This window comes from Notamacropus eugenii, chromosome 2 (assembly GCF_028372415.1).
Source record: "Notamacropus eugenii isolate mMacEug1 chromosome 2, mMacEug1.pri_v2, whole genome shotgun sequence".
Classification (NCBI taxonomy): Eukaryota; Metazoa; Chordata; class Mammalia; order Diprotodontia; family Macropodidae; genus Notamacropus; species Notamacropus eugenii.
Genome location: NC_092873.1, coordinates 22,233,221 through 22,249,471, shown reverse-complemented (window position 1 = coordinate 22,249,471; position 16,251 = coordinate 22,233,221). Strand labels below are relative to the sequence as shown.

Sequence of the window (16,251 nt, the reverse complement as noted above, 5' to 3'; positions counted from 1 at the left end):
CCAGATACACCCAGCAGCTCCCAGAAGTAGAAATGTGAGGCCACAGGACAAACTCTGCACCCCTGCATCCCTATCTCCCACCTCTGGAGGAAAGTCCATGCAAGCTGGAGCTAGAAGACAATGACAGGTCCTGGGAATATGCCCTTCTTTTCCCCAGAAGGGCTCTGTTAGTGCCATGGGAGAGGGTGGATGGGATGGCCAGCAGAGACAGCTAAATATCCTGCTCGTTGGCCTTTCTGACTATTGTCTCAATGCCGGGCAGGCCTTCAAAGACTTCATTTTAGAGAGAGGGAAACTGAGGCCCAGAGAAGAGCAGGGATTGGCCCAAGGTCCCATAGGAACTGTGACAGAACACTGAGGCCCTCCTGACTCCCAATCTCAGGGCTCTTCCTACTTCCCAACCCCCAATAGTTTTCTTTTTCTCAATCTCTGCTGAATCTTTCTGAGTACTTTTACCACTGAAGACCCCAGAATCAGATCTCAGGGCAGCAAAGGGCTCAGAGGCAGTGAGACCAGTCCCTTCTAAACCAGACATTCCCCACAAATGGCCCTCTGGTCTTTGCTTGGAGCCCTCCAGCAATGGGGAACTCACCATTTCCCAAGGCAGCTGACTGTAATATTCATGAAGTGCTTATCACAGTGCCCATAATATAATTGGTGCTCAATAAATGCACGTTCCCTCCCTCTTAGTTGGAAACATTTCCCAGACATGGATCCCAAGTTTTCTTCTTTGTCACTCACACTCAGTGCTCCTGGTTCCATCCCCTGGGGCCAGGCAGAGCAAGGCTAAGTCTTGCCCACAAGGTGTTCCTCACGTCATGGTGAGAATCAGTCCAAGAAAAGTCCACTTTGCACAATCCTAGATCCACTAGGAAGCCTAGATGGGCACCCCGCCCCCTGCCCCGAGCCATGGCCTGGCTTTCCCAGTGCTCCTTTTAGGGGGGCATTCTTTGGCTGGGAATGTGAAGATGGTTTTATGACCTGAGGGGAGAGAACACACCAGTGGTCACCCTTCCCCCCACTCAATATTGGAGAGGTGGCCATGCCAAGCTATCCTGCCCAGTCCTGTCCCATACTTCTTCTTGCTGTCAGCCCTTGTTCCTGGTCACTCTTCACTGATTGGCTTTATAAGCTGTGCTTCTATCCTTCCCCTCCCCCAGGCAGGGAAAGTGGCTGTCTAGGAGGGCTCCAATTCAGCTTAGACACCCTAGCCCCAGGATTGGGGGGTGCGTAGGAGAGAACATTCAAATGCAAATGATGGTGTCAGAGTTCTAAAGACTTTAGACCAGCTGACAAAGTTCCCCATTCCACCCTCCAAGGGAGCAGCCAAGTGGCAAGTCCTTGCTTTCTCCTGCCTTTCTCAACTTTGCAACTATCTCAGTAGTTGGTGAAGACCCCCACTGACTGCCCACTTCCCCAGCAACCACAGCTACTAACCCTAACCTGGAGCAAAGGAAGCTCTCACAACCAAGATCCTTGGCACTGACAAATGGCTTAAAGAGGTTTTATTGGCAAAAATGATGATAAAGAAGATGTGTTACCACTAGCCTTTCTGCTGTGCCCTAAGGATTATGGGACCTTTCCATCTGACTTGTAGCAGAAACCTCTTATATGTACTTTCTCCCTATATTAGTGTGAGATCCTTGAGAGGAGGGGCTGTCTTATTTTACTATTTCTAGATCCATCATTCAACAGTATTTTTGTAAATTGTAAGCACTTAATAAATGCTTCTTCCTCTTTCGTTCTCTCCCTCTCCTCTTTTCTCTCTTCCTTCTTCCCTCCTTCCCTTCTTCTTCCTCCCTGTCCTTCCATCTCTCTTTCCTTCCTTCCATCTTTCCTTCTTCCTTTCCTTTCCTTTCCTTTCCTTTCCTTTCCTTTCCTTTCCTTTCCTTTCCTTTCCTTTCCTTTCCTTTCCTTTCCTTTCCTTTCCTTTCCTTTCCTTTCCTTTCCTTTCCTTTCCTTTTCTCCTTCCCTTACTCCCTTTCTAATTGTTCACTCACTATAAGGAAGTCCTAGACCAAAATGCCCCATCCTTGGTTACCATCCCCCATTAAAAGTAATTTCTTCATGAGCAGAATGTGTTTTGTCTTTTGTATTTCTACTCCCAGAACTTAGCACACAGTGCTTGGCACACAGACTTCATCAATGCTTTTTCCTACATTCATTCCAGATTTGGCTCAGAGACCACCTCCAGCAGGACTTTCCTGGTCCCTCCAGCTTCTAGAACCTTCCCTCAATCCTCCCCCACCCCCAATCACCTTTCATCTATTCTCCATGTACCTCTATGTCAATGTTGTGTCTCGAATTAGAGTGTGATCTCCTTGAGGGCTGCTTCTGCCTTTTTTTCTACCCCCAGCACATATCCCAGTGCATAGCACAGAGTAAGTGCTTAGATAATGCTCTTTGATCGATGGGCTGTGCTAAGTAAAGCTTATGAGGTTCCTGTGGTCTTCAATAGCTATGTGATGCATTAGCATCGATGAATTCTGCACACACACACACACACACACACACACACACACACACACACACACACACACACACACTTGTGTTAAAAGACCAAGTGAGAAGAGAGGGAGCAGTTCTTCTCCTGAGGAGCCTAGCCCTACAGCCCCCTCTACCCCCACTCCAGGAACATTTCCAAGGCATAGAAAACAACTAACATTTAGAAAGCATCTCATCCTTAGCAAGGTCCTAGGGCAAGCTCTGGGGATGCAAAGACCAAACCCCAGTCCCTGCCCTCCAGAAACTGACTTTCTACAGGATTCTTTCTGGTCTTTCCTCTAGCTCCAAGTGCAGATACTTGAAGATTGGTCTTTCACATCATCGAGAACGGTCACCCAGGGTTTCAAGGTGGATAAGGGACCTTGGATTCTGACTTCTGATAATACTGGTTGTTTGACCAAGGGTGAATTATTTCACCTCCGGTTGCCTCAGTTTTCTTATCTGAAAAATGAAGATAAAAACAACGTCTATCTCCCAGGGTTGTTGTGAAGATTATACGACATAATATTTGTAAAATATTACATCTTGCATTTAGTGGGTACTTAATATATGTTTGTTAACCTAAATCTAAGTTACAGAAGAGCTTCTAATCTGGGGGTGAGGTGGGGAGAGAATTTTCACAGCAGGAATTTCCCACACTGATGAAACCAGAAGTTTGGGGTGACCTTCCTGCTCCCAGAGGCCTTTGCTTATTGCAAGGCAGCAATCATTTGGAATAAAGTTCTGTTCGTTCTTCAGGCTGGCATGTTGGCAAGGCTAATTCCACCTCTGTCTTTCCCCTTCCTTCAAACCCTAGCTACTTCCTTTCCCTTCCTCCTGACCCCCAGTTCCCCAAGCTCTCTGGGGTACTCTGGGGGGGTCTGTAATTTGGTGAACAGTGTTACTTTTAGAAATGGGCTGAACTCCAGTTAAATATTGGCCTGTTTAATAAGCAGACTCTGGGACAGCAGTCTCCGTGGGAATGCGGAGAGATAGAGGGAAGGAGAGAAGGAGAAAACGAGAGAGTAAAAGCAAGGACTCCCCACTCTATACTTAGCAGTAACCGGTTTGAGTTGGCATTTTGATTGTAGGCCACAGAAAGTCTCACTGTTGTGATTTCATCTAAGATCATCCTGCCCTACAATTAAATAAAACTTAGCCTTCCATCCCCCTTCCTTAAGTAGCCCCGTTGGAGGTTTATCTAATAACCTATGAACTGGGAGAGGAGGAAAAAACTAACCCTCCAGTGAACTTGGACAGGGTCATTTATTTTAAAATTATTAGTATAAAAATATCCCAGGCTCTGATGTATATCAGAGGGGCCTGGGTGTCAGTGAAAGTCCCCCTTCAAGCTCCCTGCTCGCCTTCCTCTGAGCTCTCTCTCTCTCTCTCTCTCTCTCTCTCTCTCTCTCTCTCTCTCTCTCTCTCTCTCTCTCTCTTTCTCTCTCTCTCTCACACACACACACGCACACAAACACACACACATCGTTTTTGTTGGGCCCTTTAAGTTCCTCTGCGGTCCCCATTTTTATTTTAAGCCAGAGTAGTGCCTTTCTATCACTGGTAAATCTTAGCACAAAATAGTGTGTGTGTTTATTAATAGTCCCCAGGAAAAACATCCGAAAAGCCTTGCTGTCATTTATCTGCCCGGGTTTATGGAAAGAAGTCACTTCTTGGCAAGGGCTCCGCCTCTAGCTTCTCAGATGGCTTGCCCAGCTCCTTTGGCCTTGGGTAGGGGTAGGGACTTTGGAAAGCTCCATGTAGGTGGGGAGCAGGAGCACAGACATAGTTTGAGGGCTGCAGACCCTCCTCCAATTGCTATATGAGCCATCAGTAACTGACCATTGGCACCTGACTGGTTGCCACTTCACATCCCTCAGGGACACTGGAGAGGGTACCCAGGACCCAGCCCAAGTCAGTTTAATGGGGAACCTGTCTCCTAAGGCATCCAAGTTCTTCTAGTTTATTTTCCCCATCCAAAGATGAGCCTAGAGAAAAGGCATCCCCCCTCCTCCTCAATCTCGCGCGATGGTCCAAGCTCTGACTCCTTTGCCAAACATGCCCGGCAGCAAACCCCCCCTTTGTGCCCCCGCCTCCCCCAATATCGCGTTCCCCGGCTGGACTAGACTCACCCTCTTTCGAGTCGTTCTTGTCCTTTGAAGGCAGGGTCTGGAGGTCAAAGGCATCCTCACTCATGTCTGCAGCTCCCAGGCAGAGCTGAGGGAGCTCCAGGGGCTAGGATTAGAGAGTCTCTTCACACCGCCTCGGGATATACCGCTACCCTCTCCAGGCCCCGTAGCCCAACCGTCAATCCTTCGGGCCGGTTACGGCGGCCGGCCAAGCAGAGAGGGGAAGAGAGGGCTGGGAGCCGCGGCGCGAGGAACTGAGCCCAGAGCCGATCCGGCCCCTCCCCCAGAGCCCCTGGTGGGGTGGGTGGGCAGGAGGCGCTCCCGGCGACGCCCACTCCCTTGCTCCCGCTCCTCCTCCTCCTCTTTCTCCTCCCCCTCCCCTTCCTTTCCTGGGTACCAGGCACAGCGGGGCGCACACCTGCGGAGGATGCCCTGACCCCACTCCTCTCATGCCCTCCTTTCCCTCTTGCTTGCGGGAGAGGCCGCGTTAAGTAAGCAATGACTCCGAGCGCCCCGAGGGGCCGGTCACCCGACTCCCTCGGCTCCTGACAGAAGGTGTGCGGGGTGCGGTGCGGCACCGAGCCTCATACGTGCGGCCGCCAAGACGCCGGCCACCCCAACGGCCAAAGCAAAGCTGTGCGCGCTCCGAGGGATGCCATTCCTCTCCTCTGCCCTTCCCTTCCCTTGGCCTCTCTTGGGTTTCCCAGGGCTCCCCTACAGGGAGCCTGTTCCTGTCACTCCCTGTCCAAGTTCAGTCCTAGCCCTGGTCGGTGAAGGGGCATCAGGGGGAGCCCGTGGGATTGGGGCGGGGGCTCGGAGGAGAAGAACCTGGGCATGGAGGCGGGATCGTCCCTCAGGGCCTGCAGCTTTGTACTTAGGACCCCTATTCTCAACCCCTCACCCACCCACCCAACGACGGCAATAGGAGGCTCAGTATGGGCGGGGGGTGGTGCGGGGGGTGTTCCCAGGACAGAGTTGGTGGACCAGTAGATAGAGCACTGGACCTGGAATCAGGAAGACCTGAGTTCTAAGGTCACTTTGGATATTTGCCAGCTATGTGACCTTGAGCAAGTCACTTAGCCTCTATTTACCCCGGTTTTCCTCAACTGTAAAATGAGGGTAGTAAGAATTCCCTACCTCGAAGTGTTGTTGTGAGGACCAAATGAAAACGCTTAGTACTGCTCCTGGAACACGTCTGATAGAAATGCTTATTTTCTCTCCTACTATCCTGGGAGTCCCTTACGGGGACCCCCTTTGGAAGTGGGACTGGGTGAAGCTTGGCCATGGGAGGGGATGTTCCTCAGGGTAGGGAAGCCTCCTATCCGTACTTCTCCCTCAGCAATGGAGGGAGCCCAGTAGAGGTGGAGCTGGAACTGTCTTCATATCCCCCGTGTGATTTTCCTCTAAGGGTGTCTGTCCTTACTGAATGAGAGGGGAGATTCGCTAGGCTGAGTTTTGAAAGGTGAGTTTATTTTGTCCGTGCCATCGATCTCTTCCACACTTTGAGTGAGAAGCCTGAAGAGGCGGTCAGTGTAGCCAGGTTGCGTTCTAGAACCGAGAGGGAATGCATTTTAAGGATCAGTTTTACACAGTGGTCCCTGGGGACATCTGGAGCCTTAAAGGTTCGGATAGACAGTGAAAGCTCTCATCTCCCCATCCTTGTGTGCAATGCAGCTCCAGATAACAGAGTAGCCCGATTTAGAGAGGTCACTTGTAGAATCCAATGGGTAGGCTGATGGGAGTCAAGCTTGGAGATCTCAACATTGACCCACCCACTCATCCCCTTCCCTCCACTCACAAAAACACCAGTCAGTCTGCTAGCATTTCTTACCACCTAGACCACTGCGGGAGCCCCCAATAATTCTCCTTAAGCACAATCTTCTCCCTCTCCATGGCATCCTCCACACACTGACAAATAGATCGTCCCAAAGCTTGACCTGGTCATCTCTTCTCCCAAATCTCCAGCAGCTCCCTGTTACTTCCACGGCAACGTAAATGCCTCTCCTTGACCTTCAAAGACCTTCCCAACATAGCTCCAGTCAACCTTCCCCATCCCCCCTCACTGCGCATCACTCTCTGGTCCAGCCAACCTTCTATGCTTGCTCTTCCAGTCTCTGTGACCCTGCACAGACTGCCTCCCACCTCATCCCAATGCAGTCTCTCCTCACCTCCACCTCCACAAAGTCTTAGTTTCCCTTCATGGCTTCTGGCTCTTCAGGTGTCCACCCACCTCCCTGACCCTCCCTGGTGCTAGTGTCCTAAAATCACTTTGGATTTACTCTTACATAAACATCTCTTAAATGTTTGCTTCCTTGTTTATTGTACTCCCAACAGAAGGTAAACGCTTTGAAGGCAGGCCAGTTTCCTTTTTGTCTTTGTGTCTTTATGCCTGGTGCCTAGTGGATGCTTGTTAAAGGCTTTTTGACTAATTGGGCCACCTCTCCACACAACTGAGGGAATCACAGGGATGGGGCATCCTGAGCCTTTGGAGGAGTGGGAGGGCTATCCATTCCCTAGTCTCCTTAGCTTGTGAAAGCAACAGTTTTACCGAGTCTTGTGGGTCCAGTCAGATTGGTGGCCAGAAAGAGCTAGTTACAATAAAAAAAAGGGGGTAGGGTAAGAGAGAGAGAGCACCAATGAAGGCGCCTCCTTGTATATCCATGAAAACCAAACAAGTGATGCCCCCAGATAAATATAATAAATCCGGACCCGGGACTGCCTTCAACCTAGCATCAGGCAAGGAGCGGACCTTAGGCCAAGCTTCCCAATGGACAAGAGCAGCTGATGGTGAATGCCATTCTAAAAGTCACTGTGGCTCATCCCTAGAGGAGAGCTGGGTTGTCTCTAGAAAAGCCCCCATCCCGGGTGACAGGAGGCAGAGCTCACACAGGGACTTGGCCATCTGCAGGCTGCCCTGGGCCAGGCAACTGTTGCTGAGTTTTGGTGCCTGAAGCCAGGAACTCCGTAATCCGAGCCATCTAAGGATGGGGAACAGGACTGTTTGAACATGCAGGGAGATGCTGGGGGGGGGGGGGGGGGGGGAAGGATACACCCAATGCCTTTGAAAACAAGCTCTTTACTAAAAATACAGCTTTTCAGTGAACCTTTCTGGCTCCTTGAGTCAGACTATGTTTCTGACCTTTTTCCAGACAACATTAACTAAGATGGATTTGAACTTAGAGCTCGAATGAATTTGAGATCATTGAGTCGAACCCTGTCATTTCACTGATGAGGAAACTGAGGTTCAGAACCTATCACAACACTTAATCAATACTTGCTATTATATTAGCACAATGCTCAATAAAGACTTGTTTGACCAAAAGCTTAAATGATTCAGCCAATCTCATACTCCTAGTAAGTGACAGGGGCGGGAGTAGAACCCAGGTCATCTAGATCTTTTCACCCCTTTTTGCACCCCACCCCACAGAAAAACAAGCATATTGAGCACATGATATTGTTGTTAACTCTAAGAGAGATCTGGATAGGGACTAGACTGATTATTTAATTGGCATCAGGAACGGATGAGGAAATTCTCTGCACTAATGCAGATTGGCAATTTCTCTGAATGTTTAGTCTTAGCCAGCTGCCTACATCTCTGAGAGGTAAGTGACTGCCTTGGGTCATACACAGTCAGTATTTATCAGGGGAGGAAGTGAAGCTGGAGTCTTCCTGTCACTAAAGATGGTAATGTTAATGTATAGAGAGAAGAGGCCAACTGAGAGGGAGAATCTAATAAGGTAAGAAATTGTGGGAACCAGGGCTCTCAAAACCAGAGAAGCAAGTGACCAAATAGAACTTATTCTAGAGTACTACTAGTGGAAGCCCCTACTCAAGTCTGCAATCAGCTCACTGGAGTCAAGTGCTAGAATCCACAATGGAAGGGACCTCAGCGGCCATTTCCTCCAAACCCCTCATCTTGTAGATGGGGACTCAGTTTCAGTGACATCCACCAACACAAAGGTAGTAATCACTGGAGCAGGAATTGTAAAGAGTTCCCCTGACTTCAGATTTAGTGTCTTTTCCCAGTCCCTCCCTCAATGCCTCCACTTCCCCTAACTCTGGGACAAGAAGCCCTAACTCCATTTTTCTAAAAGTTGGCATTTTTAAGCGTGCTAGAGTCTCAACATGATTCTTTTTTTTTTCCTGACCAAGATCTAGCAGGCCCCTGAACTTCTGCGGGAAGGAAAAATCAATGTGTTCTCTATATTTAGGAAGCATGGGCTTTTTTTTTTTTTTTTTGCCATCCGGATTTTTGGTACCAGCTGCCCTGGCACCGACCAAGACAGAAATGATTCTGGGTCAAGCCTGAAGGGGCCCTAGAGAACTTATTTAGTAAGAGTAACAGCTCTGAATATGCAGACTTCCTTTAAGTCTCAACTCAAATCCCCTCTTCTACATGAAGTCCTCCCCAGCCCCTCGGAACTCCAGTGCCTTCTCTGCATTGTTTCCTGTTTCTCCTGTACATATTTGTTTGCATGTGATGTCCTCATTAGGTTATAAACTCCTTGAGGGCAGGGATAGTCTTTTGCCTTTTTTGTTTTTGTTTTTGTATGTCCAGAGCTTACCCTAGCATCTGGTACACAGTGTACTAAATACTTTACCCTTATAATCTCATATGATCCTCACAACAATCCCGGGAGGGAGGTGCTATTATTATCCCCATTTTAAAGATGAGGAAACTGAGGTAAATAGGTTAGAGGACTTGCCCCAGGATCACACAACTGACAATCAGTAAGTGTCTGAAGCAGGATTTGAACTCGTTTTCCTGATTCCAGACTCAGTGCTCTATTCACTGTGGCATCTAGCTGCCTCTCAACCGGAAGGCGTCTTAGATACCACCTCATCTAATTTACTCATTTGCAGAAATTCAGGTATTCAAGGTCATCCAGGTAGTAAATAAATAAATTACTGAAAATTGGAATTTCGTCTTTGAACCCATGTCCCCATGACTTTTCTAGAAGCTACTATTCCCCTTCATAATGAGGCCACTAGAATTGTGACCAAGAAATTGCATATTTGGGAACTGTCTTATTCTCCTTACATGGAAGGCATCACCCAATCAGGCTTCTGCCCAGCAGAAGATAGCATTATGGGTTCTCTAACCCAGACTTCCCTGAGAAAGGGGAGAGATGGGGATGAGTCGAGAGCCATCTTTTGAACTTTCTCCGTCCATGGCCAAGTTCACTGCACATAGCTTTGCCTTCTGGTTTAATCCACTCTTACACTATGCACTAGAATTAGAGGAGAAAAGAGATAAAATCCATTTTTCTTGGAAGGGTTTGATGGCTGACATAATACATAGCAAAGCTCAGTTGTGTAAATACACAGAGAGAATTTGAGAATTCTTAGCCCTGGGACGATGAACTATAAACCGTAAAGGCTCAGAAAAAATGTAAATACACATTTTGGCTATTTTTAACATCTATTATTTACCGTGCTGGGCCAGTGATGGTCCATTGTGTGCATCTGGACAGATTTAAAAGTGTGCATTTTTAATATGCTCTTACTCTCAGAAATATATTAAACAGTGATTAATAAAGGTGGGTGCAGTCACAGGGAAGCTAGTTTTGTTGTCATTGTTTCCTGGGCTGCAATTTTACTGAGCTCAGATGGAACCCTTCAACCATGGCCAACCTAGGCTGAGTACCAATCATAAATAGAACTCTTTAAAAAAATCATTAAAGTTTTGGTGCTATTTTTGTAGAATTCTTTCATTAAAAAAATCTGGACCTGTAAATTTGTTAGATTATGGAATGCCTGTTATGCAAACTTCCTCTACTAACAGGCGACTTGTGGTCTTGGAAAATTGCCTAGAATGATAAGTCAAGAGACTTGGCCAAGGTCACATAGCTGGTATGTCAGAAGGGGGACCTGAACCCAAATCTTCCTAGTAACCTATCTATCCTCCTCTTCCCCCTTTCCCCTCCCTTCTTTTCTCTTTCCCTTCTCTTCTCTCTCCTCTCCCCACCTTTCTTTAGTCACATATGTTCACATATACATAATTAGATATTATGTTACATACATAGAATATATAGTCTGTCCCAAAAATCTCAGTGCACTTCAAATTCTTAAAGCTTAAACCGTGTTTAGACTTTTGGGACACTGTACAATACATAAATATACATGTATGTTTATAAAACACACATGTACTTTTACTTATATGTTGTGTCCTCTGTTAGAACATCAGTTTCCAGAGAGAAAGGATCATTTTTTCTTAGTGTCTGAATTCCTGTCATTTAGCATAGTGCCTTAGTGCTGGGGTACAGCTGAGCCTGGTAATTCTCTTAGACTATTTGATTGCGAGATAAAAGAGTGGACATTTCCTGAGGACTTTAAGGTAAAAGCTTCACCACAACTCTATGAGAGAGGGGCTATCAAGGATTTACTGCACCTTTACAGATAGGGAAACTGAGTCTCAAAGAGGTAAAGTGACTTGCCTATGGTCACATGGGCAGCTAGGTGAATAGAACACTAGGCTTGGAGTCAAGAGGACTCACCTTTGTGAGTTCAAATCTGGCCTCTGACACTTACCAACAGTGACCTTGGGCAAGTCACCTAACTCTGTTTGCCTCAGTTCCTCATCTGCAAATAGATTGGAGAAGGAAATTGTAATTCCCTCCAGTGTCTTGGCTAAGAAAATCCCACATAGGGTCATGAAGAGTCATACACAACTGACCAGCAACAACAAATGATGACTTAATAAAATGTCAGGAGCAGTTTCTGAATCCAGAATTTCCTGGCTTTGAGGTCAACAAGAAATCTTCTATCCATCCATCTATCCATCCATCTACCCATCCATCCATCCATCCACCCATCCATCCATCATCTCTCTATCTAAATATATGTATGTATATGTGTGTATAGACATAAACATACACATGTAACTGTATACACATACATACTTATGTAAGCTAACATTTGTATAGCACCAGGTACCAGGCACTATATTAAGCACTTTGCAATTATTACCTCATTTGATCCTTACCACAACCCTGGGAGCTGGGTGCTCTTATTATCCCCATTTAACAGATGAGGAAACTGAGGTAAATAGAAGTTTAGTGACTTGCTCAAGGTTACAAACCCAAAGTCTCTGAGACTAGATATGAACTCAGACCTCCCTAACTCCAGGCCCAGAGCTCTATCCACTGTATCACCCAGCTGCCCATAACTATGTATGTCAAAAGCTCCCAGAAATAACAGAACTCTGCTACAGGAGCTTCAGTCTTACTAGAGAATACAGTCAGTTATTAAGCAATTATAAAGGGCCTATTTTGTACCATGAACTAGGTCAAGCACAAAGTGCATTCCTGGCCTCAAGGAGCTCATATTCTAATGGGCGACAACATGAAACCAATTCTGTGCAAACAAACTGCAGACAGGATCAATGGAGGAGAAATAGCAGCATGAAGGAGGAACCTGGAAAGGCTTCCTCTAGAAGGGGGGAATGAAGGAAGCAACTGTGGAAACTGGGGAGGGCCAGCACTGCAGACAATAGACTCCAGAGGTGGAGGGTCTGGGGCTCGGGGCAGAGGCCAGGCTGTGAGGGGTTTTGGTAGCCAAACAGAGAAGATTGTATATGGGATCCTGGAGGCAATTGGGAGGCGTTAACACTTACTGAAAAGAGGGGTCACATGGTCAGAGCTGTGCTTTAGGAAGATGAATTTGACAGCTGACTGGAGGACACAGTGGACTGGGGAGAGATGTGTGGGAGGTGGACCAAGGAGAGATAGAGAGACAGAGACAGACAGTGAGAGGGAGAGGGGGGAGAAAGGGAGGGATGGAGGGAGAGAGGGAGGAATGGAGGGGAAGAGAGAGACAGAGAAACAGAGGAGGAGGGAGAGATATAGAAGAGACAGAAAGAGAAGGTGGGTAGAAAGAGGGAGAGGAAGACAGAGAGAGGGGGACAGAGACTGAGAGAGAGGGAGAGAAAGAGATGGAGAGGGAGGGAGAGAGACAGACAGAGAAAGATACAGAGAGACAGAGATGGAGGAGGAGGGAGAGAGATAGAGGAGACAGAAAGAGAGAGGGGGTAGAAAGAGGGAGAGAGAGGGAGAGAGAGGCTGAGAGAGAGGGAGAGAAAGAGAAGGAGAAGGAGGCAGAGACCTATGGGGGTAGAGGAAGAGGGAGAGAGAGAGAGAGAGAGAGAGAGAGAGAGAGAGAGAGAGAGAGAGAGAGAGAGAGAGAGAGATACAAGAGATGTTGGCAGTGATAAGACTTCACAATAGACTGGATATGCTACCCTGCTATTCTGCAGGCTCAGTGCACACCATCATCACCATCATTGCTAACATTTATATAGCATCTACTATGTTCCAGATGCTGTTCTAAGTGCTTTACAGATATTAGCTCATTTTATTTTTACAATCATCCTCAGAGATTTTGCATATAACAGCAAATAGTGAGGAAACCAAGGCAAACAGAGACTCAATGATTTGCCTACGGTCCCACAACTAATAAGTATCTGAGGTTGGATTGGAACTCAGGTCATCCTGACTCTAAGCTCAGGGCTCTGTGCCCTATAGCGCCCCCTGGCTACCTCACACATAACCATGGGAAGCCTTGTCTGGGAAGAGGCAGCCCTTTGAGCTTGGGAACCCCAAGCCCTAGCCTCCACACCAGCTTCCTTTGACTCATTCTTGACCTGATCGCTCATAGCTCAAAGGTGAAATGATTGAATTCTCCCAGTGACTTGAACCTCCCGTAGTTTTTTCTGCTCCTCTTTCAACAGTCCAATGATCCCCATCCCATCCCAACCTCTTCCCTTGCTCTCCAGCACCTTCCTTGTTGTCAGCTGTGACCCTTTCAAGCAGCCAGAGAAGTCTTAGATACTGTCACACTATTGAATTGCCAAGGAAGCCTGGGCATATAGGTGGAGTGTATCTGTGTTGGGGGAGAGGATGGAGCAGACTTGGCTCTGGGATGGATGTCACCTCCACTGTGGCTGCCTCAGTCTGATAGAACTGGAGCCAATGTCACCTCTGTGCAGGGCTGGCCTGAGCAAAGCAAGCGGGCAGCTGGGCTAATAAGAGGCACGTTAACCACCGTTTGGGTTTGACCACTGGATGACTGCACTGCACGGAACAGAGCCGTGGGTGAAAATCAAGTAGAACTTAGTTTAATACAAGATTATTTATGTTTCAATAACAATTTGGGAGACTTTAATCCAGTGTCCCCAGCCCTCTAAGAAGGGAACTCCAGTTTGAAACGGCTGGTGGGAAGGAAAGCACTGACTTTCTGGGAGGTGGTGAATCATCCAGTGGGGGCTGTGTTTTTGTTGGGACACAGTTGGGACATAGTATGGACATGTGTGCAGAGTCAAGAGTCCCCACTGAGTTCTAAAAGTCTAGAAAAAATAGTAAAATCTAAATTGTGTCTGTTCAGCTCCATAGAATCCCATGGGAATGCTAAAAAGCAAACAAACAAAAAACCTAAAAAGTTTACAAAATGCTTTACTCACCATCTTTGTAAAGGAGGAGGCTTTTATACTATTAACTATATTTTATCAACAGGGAAACTGGGGCATACCAAGGTCATGTGACTTGCTCAGTGTCATACAAATAGGAAGTCCAGGAGCAGACTTTGAGGGCAGGTCTCCTGACTCCAGCCTGGGGCCCTTTCTGTGGTATAAGACTTACTCTTTTCAACTGAGTAAAGTCGGAATTCTGTGACCATTCCATGGGCAGCTGGCAAAGAGGGGCAGCTGAGTAAGGGTCCTCTACAATGAAATGCAGAGTGCAGATTTCTGAAGCAAATCTGCATTATGGGCACCTGAGTGGGTCATAGGAATGCCAGCCTCCTTGGCAGCAAGGCTGGAGGGAAGTGGGAGCTGAAACCCACTGTGTGCCACCCAGAGCCTAGCAATCGGAAACCTGGCCTTCTTTTTCCAGTGTAGCTCTGGGCAGATAGATTCTACCAAAAGACAGAACCAAGGGTTCCACACACATTTAGTCCCGTGAGACCTGATGGATCTCAGAAAGTTTTATTTCCAAAGAAAGTCACAGAAACACAACAAGTATTTGTGATGGGATTTACAGCTGGAGGGGACATACAATTTCACTTTGTCCAATGACCTCACTTTATAAGTAAGGAACCTGAGACCCAGAGCAGGGACGGGATAAAATAAAGGTCCCAGAGGCAATAAATAGGACAGCTGAGGTTTGTTTGTCTACTCTCTATGTTAAGTAATTTCCCAGAAAACATGGTACCTGAATTCCAAGTCAATCTTGAATTTATCTAAAATGATGACTCCAAGAAAAGGCCAAAGGGGAATCAACATCCTTAGATTGGAATCTTCCAGTTAGATATGACCTCGAACTGCCTAGTCACCCTCCAGAGGCTACAGACATTGCCTATGTGGGAGTTGTTGAGGGTTTTTTGCTTTAAAGAATTGCCCCCAATCGAATTAATAGTGCAAGTATTTAAGCTGGGGATTGTACCGAATCACTGAAAACACATCCTGTTTTTTATAGTAAATAGTGTCTGTGCCAAAGCCGTTGGTCATAAAAGAGATGGAGGTTGGAAAAATACACATAAGTTTTTAAAAGTCATTAGAGATGTGAGATTTCTAGAGTTCAAGCATGTCCAATTAAAAAAAAAAGGACCTTCAAAAATGAAGGGAAGAGAAAGAAGAGAAATGCCCGTCTGACATTAAAAAAAAGAAAAAAAAAAGACTAAGATGAAATGAGCTTTTTATTCCAAATTTTGTTAGCAAAGTCTGCTTTTCTGGAAGAATTGCCCCAGTCCAAACTTAGTATTTTGTTGTGCCTTTTTTTTTTTAGATCAAAGAAAGCCGAGAAGGGTGAATGCGGGCACCCAGTAAAAGCCGGTTTTTCCTTCCCCAGATGTCGGAGCAGCATTGATCTGAACCTTTACAGATGTGTAGGGTCGAAGTTTCTCATGGTGCTGTTAGCAGAAAAAGCCTAGGAGTAGGGATATTCACTGGAATGAATGTTACCAACTTCTGAAAAAGACTTGATTGGGGGGAGGGAGGGCATTTTCAAAGTTCATATTCTACAGAAGGAAAGAGCCTTTCAGGGCACTGCTCTCCCCTTCCCCGAGGGGCTCAGGGGGTTCTTTCCCAGGGATCTAACATCACATCATAGCCTGGTACCCAAGACCTCATGGGGTCAGAACCAGTCAGGCCTGGGCACCTCCAGAGATTCACTGACTTCACTTGGAAATTCTTGGTTTTTTCTTCTCTCTCTCCAGCAGGAATTCCCCTCAAAACTGGCTTCAATCAGATATTCAAATGACCCCCCTCTCCAGACACCCAAGGGAGAAGCTGTCTGTCTGCTTTGTTAGTTCTTTCTCCCCAGTCCCATTCTCTTTGGCTGGGCTGTGGGGGCGTCAAGAGCACACCGGGAAAGGAGAGAAGGGGAAACAAAAGCTGGAGACCACAAAGAGCCATCTGAGCACCTTTCCAGGAGCCTAGTGCCACTCTGCTCTTGGAGCCGGGCAGGCAGAGGAGAGGGCTGTGCTGGCCTTGGGAGCCAGGAATAAGCTACCCCTTGTGCTGTGGCTTGTTTCTCTTTTCAGAGAAAATCCCTCTCCAGGAGTGGGATGGAGACCTTCAACATGCAATTGTTCATCTCTTATAGACACACTAAAGAAAAGTAGAGAAAGAAGAGAAATATTTTGA

General features: G+C 47.0%; 1 protein-coding gene across 8 annotated transcripts in view; it reads right to left on the bottom strand.

Moving 5' to 3' along the window:
- ANO1 (anoctamin 1) overlaps positions 1-16,251 on the bottom strand; it is a 187,579-nt gene that overhangs the window by 160,555 nt on the left and 10,773 nt on the right. For 2 of the 8 annotated variants that reach the window (XM_072639400.1, XM_072639401.1), the window contains exon 1: positions 4,617-4,864. The exons of the other annotated variants lie outside the window; for them this stretch is intronic. In XM_072639400.1, coding sequence (XP_072495501.1) covers positions 4,617-4,680 — 64 coding nt within the window. In that variant the 5' untranslated portion in view covers positions 4,681-4,864. Of the gene's footprint in view, positions 1-4,616; positions 4,865-16,251 lie in introns of those variants that run through there. 8 annotated transcript variants of the gene reach the window in all.